The following is a 15552-nucleotide window of genomic DNA, read 5'->3' on the forward strand; positions in this document are numbered from 1 at the left end:
AGGGGAAAAAAAGGTTAAATAATTTGTTGTTAAAAGGTTTTCTATAGTTGTCACGGGGATATTGCAAATCATACATGTTCTCACATATAATTTTAGAGATTGATAGTTTTATTTTTTTACTCCTGGCTTTTTCGAGATGTCAGCTTCAATGTCAGAAAACAGACATATTGTAAGGTCATGAAGGTCAGAAAAGGTAATGCAAGTTTTGGTAAGTTCAGTTAGTAATATACTGAGCATTATTTTGCAAGGTATTTGAGTTCAGAGCATGCTTATTTAAGAGGTGGTGATTGGGGTCAGATGTGCATGAGCAGAACCTGTCTATGGGAAGTGGGTTACACTACAGTAACAGATTACAGTGATGACCCGAAAAAAAAAAAAAAAAAAAAAAAAAAAAATATATATATATATATATATATATATATATAAGAAAATTGGAATATGTCTCCAAGAATTTCACAGCTGTCATGGGGACGTGCAGATCATCCAGGGTCTCTATCTTCATAATTTAGGACAATATTAAAAGTGCACATAGAAAATAAGAAGCATAAATATAAATCGATCCACATTTAACCTGTTTTCATCATGATTGATCATTGGTCATTGGGACAGTCATAAACCCAAAACAACCTGAGTAATTTAATATGAAATTAATTAGAGGACTAAGGTAGCCTGGGAAATATAAAACATTTCTTAGGCCCACTCCTCAGTATGCAAAGCTTCTTACTTGCAAACTTTTAAGTGCATTGTGTTAATATAATTATAGAGATTTAAAAAAAAAACAACAACAACAAAAATTCTAGGTTATGCTGCTCTTGTAAGATGTCAGTCTGAATGTCAGACTGATAAGCAGATAAGGAAAAAAAACTTATTAAAAAATGTTTATTTCTGAGGCTATTCATTAACCTGTTCTAACCTAAAATGGTTAAAATATTGCAAATATTTTCCAAACCATTTTATTGTTGTTACAACAATTATCATCGATTATTGACTACTACCCATGACAATTTAACTTTTTTTATTGCCAAAACATAATATTTCAGTTGTAAAGTTAGAATATTATGGAATTATTATTATTATTATGGAATTGTTACAACATTCCAATTGTAAAATAGGGCTATTGTGTGGTACTTGCTTGTCTGCCTTCACATACTGTTCATATGAAATTGAGTAACATCCAATTCTTAATCCCTTGGGTTTCATCTGATGTTGGTCCCTATCCTTTGCAGTTTTAACAGCTTCAACTCTTTTGGGAAGGCTGTCCACAAGGTTAAGGAGTCTGATTATGGGAATTTTTTTATCCTTTTTCCAAATGCATTTGTGAGATCAGACACTGATGTTGGATGAGAATTCCTGGCTCACAGCCTCTGATCTAATTCATCCCAAAGGTGTTCTATCAGGTTAAATCAAGTTCCTCCACACTAAACTCACTCATCCATGTATTTATGGACCTTGCTTTGTGCACTGGTTTGAAGTCAAACACATCATAATTTCACCAAACTCCACCAAACTTGGCACAATGTAATCAGACAAGTACCATCCCCCTGGCAACCACCAAATTTAGAATTATCCAATCATCCAGATAGAGAAGCATGATTATTTACTCCTAGGAACATGTGTCCAATGCTCTTGAGTCCAGTAGCTGCATGCTCTCCACCACTGCATCTCATGCTTTGCATTGTACTTAGTGATGTAAGATTTGGATGCAGCTGTTTGGCCATGGGAACCTATTCCATGAAACTTCTTGAGCTAATCCAAATGCTCAGGAATTTTATGACTTTTTGTAGAAAATGACTCTGCAGAAAGTTTTAGACCTCTGTGCACTATGCGTTTCAGCATCCGCTGGCCTTGCTCTGTAATTTTGCATCGCCTACCACTTTGTGGCCACTAACATTTGACTATGGAATATTTAGTAGCGAGGAAATTTCACGACTGGTCTTGCACAGGTGGCATCCTATCACAGTACAACGCTGGAATTCATTGAACTCCTGAGAGGGAACCTCTTTTTTTGACAAATGTTTACAGAAGTGGTCTGCATACTTACATGCTTGATTTTATACACACTCTAAAAAATGATTCTGTGGCCTTGTAAATTTCACAGTTATAAAAAAGTTATGTTACCTTAATAAAATCTCTAAAAGTCACATACATGGTTTTTTGAGTTAGACAAATCAAAATAAATGCCTAAAAAAACAATTATTCATTTTGTCTTAAATTTACACTATAATTTAAGTTTACTTCACTAGTAAAAATCAGCATTTGACTAACTTAATTATATTTTTAACATGCACTTAATATTTTTTTATACATTTAAATCAAAATATCTGTTAATGGAGTAATTGTACTGATTAGTTTCAAGAACTACAATTATAAATTATTCCAACTCAATATTCTTTACGTTTAACAACAAAAACTTAAATAATTGAGTAAATTGCCCTGTTCAAGTGCTCATGGGAAGTCTGGTGTAACATCAGAGACAAGAAGGCTGTGAGGATGTGAGAATGGACATGAAGCATCTGGAACATTCTGGAACATTCCTTATAAATCCTGGTGAGTAAACAGCTAACACAAGTTACTGTAATAATGACTCTGTCTGCCTGCACACACAACTTTATAGGGTGTGAGTTACTGTTCTGAATCCTGTCACAGCCGAGCTACAGAGCTAACGATAGCTAGCAACAGGCCAGTCCTGGGGTTCATTGTGATTTAGCTGGTTTGTTCCAACCACCGAACTGCTCAGCTAAAGCGCGTTCAATACAGACACTTAAAATCTGGTGTTAAAGGAGAGATTTAACACCGAGCAGCAGCGCGTGCATGTCCGGGTTTTTTCCGGGTTTCTCGGTGTAAACGGCGGCGGTTGTGCCGCGATATTTGAATTTCTCCCGCCAAATGCGGTGATTTTGCGCAGCCTACCGCCACTGTGGAGAGGATATAAAACTAACATGTTCAAATACAGTAATTACCGCATGTGTACCGGTCCACCTCACACACTGAACCGCGAGTCTGCTCGGTCACTCCGACACTTTAAGGAAGAAACTCAGAACAAATCCGGTTTAAACAGCAGAAATGAGGTGCAGTGTCCGGGTTCTGGCAGTGTTTTATCCGTTACTGTATATGAGTATTTTTAACATGATTAAACACTGAGCACGCAGCAGCAGATGTTATAAAATAAAAGTGCTAAGTTCTGTACTAGTAACTAAAGCTATGAAATATAAAGATTTAGTGAAAATACAACATTCTCAGAATTAGAATTGGGAGAAAGTAATATGAAATTAAAATATTGAAGTGAAACATTATGTATGTTCTGATATGTAAGTAAAAGAACCTAAAACTGATTGATTTTGTGTGTGTTTGTGTGAAACATGTTATATATTTTCTATATCTCTTTTACAGCACCAACACCACTAATGAAGAGAAGTTGAATGGAGATAAAACAGGAGGTAAATGTCAACTTTTTTAAATGTTACAGAAGTATTAAATGTGTAAGCATTGAATCAAAGATAGAAATAGACTATAAGTCCAAAAAGTATGTATTTGAACAGAAGTACTATTTTACCAGTCTGGTAGACTTTATAGTAACAGTCACACTTGTACTTACTTGTATACTATTGTTCCTTTTTCAGGTGCCAGTTTATGGGATGGCGGTGTAAGCTCTGCACATTTGTCACATCATCAAAAGGAATTTCGATCATTACCGAGTGAAGCATGGTACTGTTGGTCATGGATATTTAGTGTCCTGTCTTCATTTAGACTGTCATTGCTTCTTTAAGACCTGAGAAGGTCTGCACACACATTTGTATGGATCCCACAGTTTGCAGGAAACTGAAGTGTGAAGGTGTGCAATCTTTCAGATGTAAAATGTGACTCATTAGATTCTAATACAAAAGTCTACTTTCCACATGTTAACTGTATAATACTTGTGGCAGGAGTATTGTTTCTGAAACTGTTTACTAATAAGATAAATTCAGCTCATTGTTTATGATCTTGTTACATGTCATTTGCAAAGTAAACCAGGTTGAGTTTAGACTTCATGTCTTGTCAAATTTGGCAAATAAATGTTGAATTAAAATGAAAATGTGTGTATTGTTTCTTTCATTCAGTTAATATTTAGTAAATGTAGCACATTTGTTTATTAAATAATAGTATAATTTTCAGTATCTTCTACCTTCCATTTCAATTATATCTACTCAATTATTTTACTCATTTTCACTTTTCATTAACTTCTAATTTTCATTACATTTACTCAATTTAGTACATATATATTTGTACTAAATATAGTTATTCAGGTCTACTTAATTTTTTTACTGACTTGTACTCAATTCATGAAGTATATTTTACATGATTTTTATATTTTTTTATATTTACTCAATATTTTTAAGTGTAAAAATGTTTCACCAAAAAAATTGAGTACAGCAGTTTTATTTTTTAGAGTGCACCTGTAACCATGGAAGTGGAACCTCATATTTGGATGGGTAAGAGAATACTTTTATATATGTAGCTTAAACAATCTAAAATAGGACAATAATTAATTTGTAGGCAAATGAAAATAGTCCAGGTATTGAAATGTGATTTATTGATGTCATGAATAACACTAATAAGCCATAACATTAACACTACTGGCATGGTGAATTGAATGACATTTACTGATTTAAAAGTTAATGCTGGCCATGACAGAGAGGTAACAGAACACTCAGCACATCACAGTGTGCCCTGCAAACAAAAGCACCCAAAGAATCAGCCACTAATGTCCCAGTTGTACAACCTACAGCACACAGAGGCTCAGTGGAGTAAAGCTCTGAGAGGACAGAGCTGCACCAGTGGCACAAGGGAAACCCAAACCTATAGGGGTTTTTAATGTTAATAGCTTTAAAGTTATGACTGATCGATTTATTGTGTTACACTCATTCTGATAAACATGCAACAAAATAGTAAACCAAATGAAAGCTGCTATTAACTCGGCTTCTAAAGCTCCACAGGTATGAATTCTTTTTTTTTTTTTTTTTTTTTTGCTAGTACTGCAACCGGAAAACCATACAGGATGTAAATACACAGACTAAAATAAAGGAGAAATTAACACATCGGTAAAATCATGAAAAAACAGTAGTGTAAAACAAGCATGCATGCATGTGTTCACGTGCACACACACACATACACACACACACACACACACACACAGTGAGTATGAGAGAGGGTGAAAGATGGCTAAGATTTAATAATGTAATGATAATGTAATATTTCGGCTTTATATAAAAGTTATTAAAAGTTACCAGGTGGTAATTGGTTAATGAATGAGCTATAAAATTACATGAAATTTGAGTGTTTGAGACTTATTAAACTGTATAATTCGGTTTTCCCCTTGAAGCATTCTGGCATATTCTAGCAGAAAGGATAATCAGATTATTTATTTTAAATCATCAAAACATTTAGTATAACTAACCTCAGCAAACTGTCAGTAACAAGTATTCAATATGGCAAACATTTATAGTTGTTGATATTTAGTTTAGATATTTATTATTTAGTACACCCTTTGTAGACTGTCAATTGTTTTTTATCATTGTGTTTCATTTCAATTTTTTTGTTTTGGGGAATCCTATCAGAATTTGTAATCCATCCTATGTGGAGTCTGTTCATAACGTTTATAAGATGTTGGTATAAATCATGTGGATTCTTATGTACTTCCAGGTACAGCCAGCAATTAAATTGGCCATGCTAATTTTCTAATGTTTGAACGATAGTGTATGAAAGTGTGCTCGACAAGATGTATTCCGGCCAAACGGGTCTGATGTTCATCAGGCTCTGTGATAATCATTAATATTATAATGCTGTTACTGGATATCAAAAAATCCATTTAATGATCATAGTCATTACAAATACATAATAGAAAATGCACCACAGCAGATGATCATTTTGTTAAAGAGAATACAATTTTTAAACTGTTATTAGTAAGAATAGAAATGCTGTGTACACAATTTCTTCTGCATTTAGAAAAACTGTAAAAAAGAAAAGAAAAAGAGTACAGCTTTTAAAAGTCTTAGAATGCAATCTTGCATTATACTGTACCATTGATGTTCAAGTCAACTGTTGAATGTGCAGAATAAGAGAACACAGTTATGAGAGTAGGAACTACTTTATTTCTCTATACAATGTTCTGCTACACATGTGTACCTATCCCAGTGTTACAACTGGTGCTTAAATACCATCAATGTAGAAAGATTGCTTAGTATGAATGCACTGTTTCTTCATGTCAGAAACACTGATCTCCCAATAAGTTGTATGAGCCACACGGACCAGGATTATAATTACTTCATTAAAATGATTGCACTATTCAAATGTTTTACTGTGGAAGGTTTCAAGACTGAATCTCAAGGCTGTGCTTTAAGTTTTCTTTCTTTTGCTTACCTCTTGGTGTGTCCCACTACCCACTGGTAGAGCATAAGCAGTAGTTTTCAGAATATTCTGTATAACTGGCTACTGTAGCTTCATATACTGTATGTCAAAGAAGCCATGTGCTACCTTCACCGTCTCTAGGTAGTAAAAATTTTCTTGGGGTGGCAAATGGCAAAGTAAAACTAACAAAAATTGGTGAAACTAGAAGAAGCACAGCCAGTCTGTCATCAGGAAGTAACCAGCTGCAAACCTTAGAACTGTCTTTTTTTTCTTTGTTTGCAAGAATTGTTTCTCTGTTTCCCGCTTCTGTGTCTTGCTTCACTTCCTCTCTGCCTTTTGCAACCCTGAGCATAAAAAAGATATTCAGCTTGCAAAGCAAAAGCAAAGGTTAAAAGGTTTCAGTGCAAACTTGCTTTCGCATTATATTTCAGTTTGGCAAAACTAAATTAGATTCTTACATTATTGTATCAACAAACATTTTCTACTGTGAAAATTAACATTTAATTTAGTTTGTATCGTTCATTGTACACAAAAAAAAAATATATATATATATAATATTATTGTACTATATGTTAAAAAAGATTGGAAAAGATTAGATATTCTGTGTACTCACTATGACAGTTATGATGCAGAAAATTATTTTAATCATGCTGAAAAGACTAAAACCCAGAAGTAACCACAGAACAGAAACTTCCACTTGTTTATGAGTGCACTCTTCTTCAAATGTAGTCCTGGTTGGACTTACAGTCACACACTCTGGAAATGAGAAAATGCTTTAGATGTATATTGCAGACACGGGATCTGGTTCCACAGTGACCTTTAATTTTTAACTGTATACTTTTATATTTTATACTATACACATTTACATTTATGGTATTCGGCGAATGCCCTTATCCAGAGCGACTTTCTATCTATCTCATTATACATTTGAGCAGTTCAGGGTTATGGGCCTTGTTCAAGGGCGCTAACAGGACCAACTTTGTTGTGCTGGGGATTAAACCTGGGACCTTCCATTCAGTAGTCCAATGCCTTAACCACTGAGTCACCCCCGGGCCCTTATATAATATAATACACAATATTTGTGTGTAAAATTTATCACAGACTATATACAATGGCATGTAAATAACAGGTACAGTATACAGTATATTGCAGCGTTTTTACCGCTGGAAGGAACTTGGAGAATGAGTGCGCTTGATTGCTGCCCAATGCAATGGCTGGGAGAACTTTATTTCACTACACAGTCATTAACACAGCATGGGCAACACATTCACTCGAGAACCCACACAATTCAGCCTAAGCATGAACTGCAGCACATTTACCAGGAGGTCACACACACTTAACACACAAACATGGCCGAAGCCACCAACCTTACTAAACTTCCCCAACAGGGTAAACACATAGAAACCCCCCACCCTGCAAGGCATGATGGTGCCGCCGCCCCGCCTACACCACACTGCCCCCACCCGAGCTGTGACTGTCCTAGGTCACCATGACTAACTCAGTCTCTGAGGTGTAAAGGCCGTCGGCGCTGGCATTGTAAACACCGGAGTCCTTTTGCGGGGCAGGGAGAAGCGCAAACATTGTCCTGAGGTGGTCCGGCCTCAGCAGAGTTCGATGTTTCACCGGCGTGTGGCTGGTAGGGAGCAAGACGGTCTCGGAGGGGCACAACCACTTGCGCCCACCCCGTCAACCGCACCTGGTAGACGACATCGGAGAGTTGGGCAATTACTATACTTATGGGACAAGTACCCCCTCTTCCTTCCGGGTGAATACACTCATACCTGCCCTCCAGTAGCAAAGTCTCGCCCCCGGCTGTAAGTGTCATAAACACGGTGCTGCTTAACACCGGCATCCATTGTCTTTCAACGAACAAAAATAATCCAACCCAGGCTTTGTTGGTAAATCCGGTTGGGGAGGTGGTTCGAATACAAGGTCCACGGGAGTGCGCAGCTCGCGGCTAAACATTAAAGCAGCTGGTGTTAGCTGTGAAGACTCCTGCACTGCTGTGCGGTATGCCCAGAGCATGAGAGGTAAATGTTTGTCCCAGTCCTTTTGCCGATCGCTGGTGAGCACTGCGAGTTGTGTGGTGAGAGTCCAATTAAAGCGTTCCACCAGGCCTTCACTTTGAGGATGAAGGGGCATAGTGCGGGTCTTTTTCACTCCAAAGCGCTCGCACACTGCCGCAAACGAAATTTCGCCCCTAATCACTGTGTAACTGTTCCAGGGCGCAGAATCGGCTAAACACCTCATCCCCCGGCACTCGAGCTGTGGTGGAAGCACTCTGGTCAGGCACAGCAAAAGCCTCCGGGCATTTTTTTAAGTAATCCATGACTACCAGCACATAACGGTTACCGCGATCGGAAACGTGAAACGGGCAGAGAATACCCACGCCCATAAGCTCCATAGGTTCCCCCACCTGAAACTACTGCAGCAGTGCCCGCGAGCACTGGGTAGGGCCCTTCTTTGCCAAGCAGAGGTCGCATTGGTGAACAAAGAGTTAACTATCAGTATGACATCCCGGCCAGTAGAAGCAAGTTCGCAAACGCCGCAGAGTTTTAGTTACCCTGAAGTGTCCCGAACCTGAATGTCCATAAACCAACCCGAGTACACATGTCCACAAAGCCCTTGGTACTAGTAGCTGAAAGCATTCACCCGCGCCGCACGGCCGTTCCCAGCGGCGGTAGAGTAAACCTTCATGCAACGTTAGGTAAGTAAACTGGGAGCAAAGCATCGGCATTAGCGTGTAGTTTTCCTGCTCGGTGTTAAATGCTGAAACTGTAGTCCTGTAACCGCTTGAGCCAGCGCGCTAACTGCCCCTCGGGCTCTTTAAAACTGAGCAGCCAAACTAGCAAAGCATGAGCGGTCCGCAGCAAGAAGGTTTGAAGGTTTCAACGCCTGGGAATGTTTTAAAGCCGTGACGAGCGCTAACAGCTCGCGCCGCGTGATGCAGTAATTCCTCTCGGGTCCAGACAACGCGCGGCTGAAATAAGCGATAACACGCTCTTTGTTCTTGGATACCTGAGACAGTACAGCCCCAGCCCCACATCGCTTGCGTCCGTGTCGAGGATGAACGTGCCTGATGCACCTGAGTAATCGAGAACGGGAGATGTGACCAAAGCTCCACGCAACTAAGTGAAAGCATGCGCATGCGCATGCACAATGTCCCAGCGAAACGGCCGGTTCTTTTACACTAGCCCGTGCAGCGGGCTTGCGATCGTGGCGAAGTCTTTCACAAAACGGTGGTAGTAAGAGGCTAACCTGAGAAAAGTTTGGGCCAATACTTTACCACAGCAATTTTGGCTGGATTGGTAGCAATACCTTTAGCACTAATTACGTGACCCAGAAAAGCGGTCTCGCCGCAAATTCGCCCGCCGGATAGCCAGAAATACTTTCCTTAAGTTGGCTAGTGCGCCCTCAAACTCTTTTCTGTGCACCAGTAAATCATCCAGGTAAAGTATGCAACGATTACGAGGGATATCCGCAAGTATTTTCTTCATCAACCGTTCAAAAGTGGCTGGAGCGTTACATAGGCTGAAAGGCATACGCCGAAATTGCCATAGCCCTTGCCTGATCGAGAACGCGGTTTTAAGTCGGGCTTCCGGAGCGAGCTCGCCACATGTTCCAACGCATCATCTATCCGCGGCAACGGATAAGAGTCCTTACACATTACCTCGTTTAAGCGCCGGTAATCTACACAAAACCGCCACTAAACGTCTATTTTTTTCACTAGCACAACCAGTGAAGACCACTGACCAGACGCCGGCTCAATGAAGCCCGAGTGGGCCATCTCACGTAGCTTTTGTTTAGGACGTAACCCAATAGGAGCTGCGTTACCCGTATCGATCGTGTGCTGCACCAGGTTGGTATGGGTGCACTCACTCTCATCTACCATGAAAATATCTGCGAATACGTAGAGGAATGATTTCAAAGTGTCGGTCTGTGTTTGGCTCAACCCCGTGCTACTACGCTGCAAAAGCTTGCCCAGTATACTCGCTCGGTCCGCTACTGGATGTTTACATGGCGCGACCACAGAGTGTGTGTGTGCTTCTAAAATGTATGAAGTTAACACGCAGAGTTACGTCATTTAAGTCTAAAACTGCACCCCATTCTTCTAAAATGTCTAACCCCAAAATGCAATCCTCCTCGATATTGCCCACAAAGAAGTCATGTGAATGAATCCGCTCACCTATTTTTACTCGAACCACGCGACAAGCCCGTATCTTCATGTAGCTCCCATACACAGTGCGAATGTTGAAGGCTGGATCAGGCAGTCTGCAAACGCGCTCGCTTTGTCCCAGTAATCCACAGAGCAACAGCGAAACAGTGGAACCAGTGTCCACGAGCACCCGTAGTAAGACGTCGTCCAGAACACAGTTCACGTATTCAATGCTTTCATAGTTCAATTCATAGTCAATGCCTTGTACAACATGTACAAGTTCACTCACTCACTCATCTTCTATACGCTTTATCCTGTATTCTGGCTTGTGGGGGGCCTGGAGCCAGTCCCAGGAGACATAGGGCACAACGCGGGGGTACACCCTGGACAGGGTGCTAATCCATCGCAGGGCACATACACACACACACATACTCATTCACACACTACAGACAATTTGGGAACATCAATTAACCTTACCTACATGTCTTTTGGAAAGTGGGAGCAAATGGAAGTACCCGGAGGAAAACCACCAAGCACAGGGAGAACAGGCAAACTCCATGCACACAGAAATGGGAATCGGGCCTGGCCAGGAATCAAAGCCGGACCCTGGAGGTGCAGGGTGATAGTGCTAAAGACTACACCACCCTATCCAGAGCGACTTGCATTTTATGTCTTTTTTTTTTTTTTTACATTTGAGCAGTGGAGGAGTGCTTAAGGGCCCAACAGTGACAACTTGGTGGTTCTAGGGTTTGAACCTAGGATCTTCTGATAAATTGTCCAATGCCTTAACCACTATGCTATCCCTGTTACTTCAGGACATAAGATTTAATAAGAAATTTGAAGCAGATATGTGAGTGATTGCTGGAAACAATTTGTTTTACAGATGTTCAGCTGCATTAAAAATACAAATTTAGCATTGTTAAATCAGTACATTATTTTAATCACTGACACTCTGGTGTAGTATAGTAGAAAGAACACATTAAAATATGGCAGCAAGCTATGTTGCATTATGTTTTTTATATAATTCATAAAAAAAGTATAGTCAGAGTAAAATTTCAAACCTGAAACTGTGAGTCCAACGTATGACTGCCTATCTTTTTGGCCAACTTCTGCAGCCAAGAAGCAATGGTAGTATCCAGAGTCAGAGGGCTGCACGTTAAGTAACACCAGTGTATCGTGGACTCCCAGAGATGCAGGCGAGGACTTGTTATAAAATGTCACTTCAACGTTTTTCCTTTTAATGATAGCAGTGTCATTTCTATACCAAACTATATAACGATAACCTCTACCTGGATCACTGACGCTGCATGGCAGTATAATGTTCTTATTGCAATCTGCTGGAATGATGGGCACATGCTGGCTCAGACCAGTCCAACAATGCAAAACAAGCATCAAAATCCACCCTGCAATAACAAGAAATCATAGAACACATAAAAATAACTAAGGATGATAATTAAAGATGATTAAATCTGTCCTTTATTTTAAAGGTTGTAATTATCATAATTAAGTATAAAGAATATGGAGTCAACCTAATAATTAGGTTGATTAATTCCACCATAATAATGAATATCAGAATGTGGTTACAATGTTTAAGTCATGTAATTAATCATTATGAATAATATCAACCCTAATGCTCAACTGATGCTTATATGACGATATATATCATACATAGGAGCAGTGGAGTCTAATAAAACTAAAAGACAAGCCTTCATGTTCAAATAGTTGTCCCTAATTTGAATAATCACTGCCTTACTATGTCTTGATGGGTAAAATGGCTTAAAATGTGAGCACTTTATGGTCATTTTCCTATGTGGGCAATTTTGATAAGACGATTGTGTTACGTGGCATGGTATGGATAGCCGCACCACGAGATGTTTTAATGATGATAAGAGCCCTGACGCAGGGTTTTAGAAAGGCTTTGTCTTTGGCCCTGATACCTTATTGGTGCTACCTAATCATCACATGAGATATCAGGATCTTTATATAAACATGTCGCCAGGTGGGTTAGGGCTACAATAACCCTGGGTATTCTAAAATAAAAAAAATGCGATTTTAGTTGGGGGCCTGTGCACCAGTAGAGCTTTATGTTTACAATGTCTTTGTGAATCAAAATGTAAGTCACGTTATTGTAAGTCATTTTTTCCCCACGAAACTGGGTTTTAGGGTTCCCCATCTGCCAAATCCCACTTTAACACCTGTCTATAATATAATGTTATATACATTACACTACAGTAAAATGTTTTCTTCATATATCCCAGCTTGCAAGCAGAAATGTAATCACTGGACAAAAAAAATTACTAAGTAAAATATATGGTTCCTAAGAACTCTGTACTACAGAATTGAAAAATAATAGATCAAATGAGGGCCCAGTGACCACGACCTATTTTAGGTCTGTTTCATGTCAAGCCACACTACAGGATACTTCTCTCTTGCAAAAGTAATGTGACAAGTTTAATCATTGTTGTACAACTGGCACTAAAGAGCAAATCCCTTTTGTTCATTAAACATTTCCATGTCAATTCAGTGCAAGCAAACCAAACACCATTATTTTCATATTTCACAGAGAAAATGTGAAAATGCCTAAAATGACTCATTCTCTTCACTGTAGTCAAAATAATACTTTTAATAACAGAAAATGTGATAAAACAGCATACAGTATATATTTACACATAACTGTACTACTTTGCAGGCAATGACTAAGTGCCAAATAAAGCAAAAAAAAAGTTTTCTAATACTCAAAAGCAGCTTGAATTCATACATAAAAACAATAGCAAATGCCACCAGATTAACGTTTTCTTTTTCATTTCTCGACTAGCTTTAGTCAACTAGAGGTACTTGTAAACACATCTGAAGTTCAAGCAAAATCATTCCCAGATAGACTGACTCAACTGTCAATCATCATTGAAATAGTTTTTTCAGTTAAATTCAGTTAAATAATTACTAAATAATACATGAACTTAATATAATTAATAAACATTACTTTTACATTTTAGGATTTAATTATTTACCTTTTGTCTGACCAGGTAAGCAGTTACTGAAAATGAGCATCCTGAGCTCTTACAGAAAAACTGAAAAACTTTCCATTTGAGAAAAACAGAACTGAAAATAACTGTACTTATGTCGTTCGGTTCATGCAGCGGCAGGAGCGTTTTAGCATTTAAGCCCACCAGCCCACATTTGTAAGATGGAAACAGCAGGTTACTCAGGCAATGGCCTGCATTTGCAAGCTCTGGGGAGGTCCTCGATGGCTGATCACTTAGTCCACACTTCAAACCACAATGTAAAGCCAAAAAGTAGTTTTGGGCTGAAATCAATTGCTTATAAATAGCCCACACCAAACATAGCATGATGCTCTTTTTCACCAAAATAACAGTTTATTCTGTTAATGTGACAGCAGTTTGGTAAAAAGAAAAAAAAAAAAAAAAAAAAAGGTAGAAGACAGCTTTGTGCTTTGTATAGAATAAAAAAAAATATTTTAACTTTAAAAAATACAAGAATAAATGCTTTTGAATTGTTGCATCTTTGGATGGTAAATTTAATTTTGCAATGTTTTATGTAATACACAAGTCTAATAGATGTAATTTTTTATTCATACAATCAATAGGTAATTTTAATGTTTTAGTTATGCAGAAAGATTTAATTATATATTCAAATTTATTTATTCATATTTAGGTCATGTTTAGAAAATACAAAAAGAAAAAAGAAAAAAAGAGCCAAGTCTCCACAAAACTAAACTTATTATCTAATACTTTTGCAATCCTCTGTGATTAGCTCTGGTGTTATATTTGCTTTTTTCTCCTGTCATGTTGTCTGTGTTTTTTTTTTTTTTTTTTGTTATTGTTATTTTTCCTTTCTCTTTTCTTTTTTTCCACAGTATGGTTGTTTTTATTTTCAGAATTAGCTTCTTCTTTGTGTTTCACAAACTTCAAACACATTAAATGTCACTGTTTGATTAGGTGGTATGATGATCCAACAGATGTATGTTCAGTCTTTTTTATATTTAAGATTTTTATTTTACATATTTTACTTTTTGTTTTCTTTTCCAAAATGTCATTCGCTCTTACATACTCTCACATATCGACAATAATTTCATATCTCAGTTTCAGAAGGGGAGGGGAGTTTTTTTTTTTTTATATCTGGATGTCTGCAACATTTTTCGCATAAGCAGAGATGCTTTTTTCCCCCCAGTGCATCCCTATAAAACACCTTTGACCTTTCATGCAGGTTTTGCTTTTATTCCGTTAGCTGGCTGTGTTCATTATTGATGTTTCACTATTTCACTCCACAAATCTCTACCTATTCTTTTCCTTTTGCCTTGACTCTTCTAAACTACACTGTAAAAAATAAGCTGCCTCAATGTAAAAAGTAAGTAACAAATTGCACAGACTTTTTTTAAGTTTACTTTACTTTTAGATAAATTTGCTGACCAAAATAAATTATTTCAAATTGCTGTTTAGTTGACAAATTTGTGTAACCCATTCAAAATCTTAAGTTGACTGAACTTGTATTTCAAATATTTAAGTCAGACCAAGTAGTATTGGTTAGAGGCTCAATTAATTATACTAGTCTATGGTTGACTTAGCCCAAATATTTATATATTAAAAAAAGTAAGATTTCTCCCAATGTAGCCTATTGATGTAGTTGGTTCAATTGAATGATTTTCTATAAAACAAATTGTCAATACCACAACAATTTAAACACGCAAACACTCACTCACTCATCGTCTATACTGCTTTATCCTGTATTCAGGGTTGTGGACACGCAAACATTACTTAAATAAACTTTATTCTTCCAAAACTAGTCAACATTAAAACAGTTATCTGCATAACACAGGACAGTATAGGTTCTATTTTTCTTTAAGGTCAATATAATACTGGGATAACACTAAATGCTTATTAGTATCTTACTGACTCTTTTATATTACAAAATCATAAGCATTTATAAACAAAAAATTGCAAAGACTGTTTTTTTCTTTTATTCCAAAATGTGTCAGACACTCACCATGTGAATCT

At 37.7% G+C, this 15552-nt stretch overlaps 1 protein-coding gene and 1 long non-coding RNA gene across 2 annotated transcripts; one reads left to right on the forward strand and one right to left on the reverse strand.

Moving 5' to 3' along the window:
* The first annotated feature begins 2466 nt into the window (after positions 1-2466).
* Positions 2467-3960, forward strand: LOC128529675 (uncharacterized). The gene is made up of 3 exons (XR_008361069.1): positions 2467-2547; positions 3391-3437; positions 3621-3960. It is a non-coding gene; the product is annotated as an uncharacterized LOC128529675 (long non-coding RNA).
* A 555-nt stretch (positions 3961-4515) lies between these two features.
* Positions 4516-13810, reverse strand: LOC128530750 (uncharacterized). Its single transcript, XM_053504844.1, has 4 exons — positions 13549-13810; positions 11602-11943; positions 6998-7140; positions 4516-6728 (listed from the first exon to the last, which is right to left on the reverse strand). The coding sequence occupies exons 1-4, from the start codon at positions 13586-13588 to the stop codon at positions 6636-6638; spliced, it is 618 nt and encodes a 205-aa protein (XP_053360819.1). The 5' UTR covers positions 13589-13810; the 3' UTR covers positions 4516-6635.
* Positions 13811-15552: the final 1742 nt, after the last annotated feature.

This window comes from Clarias gariepinus, chromosome 9, assembly GCF_024256425.1.
Source record: "Clarias gariepinus isolate MV-2021 ecotype Netherlands chromosome 9, CGAR_prim_01v2, whole genome shotgun sequence".
Lineage (NCBI taxonomy): Eukaryota > Metazoa > Chordata > Actinopteri > Siluriformes > Clariidae > Clarias > Clarias gariepinus.

Coding starts and splice junctions, on each gene's coding strand:
- LOC128530750 (XM_053504844.1), bottom strand. CDS start 13,588: ATGCTCATTTTCAGTAACTGCTTACCTGGTCAGACAAAAG. Junction 7,141..11,601: donor CGTTGGACTCACAGTTTCAG/GTTTGAAATTTT, acceptor TCTCATTTCCAG/AGTGTGTGACTGTAAGTCCA. Junction 6,729..6,997: donor TCTGCATCATAACTGTCATA/GTGAGTACACAG, acceptor TTTTATGCTCAG/GGTTGCAAAAGGCAGAGAGG.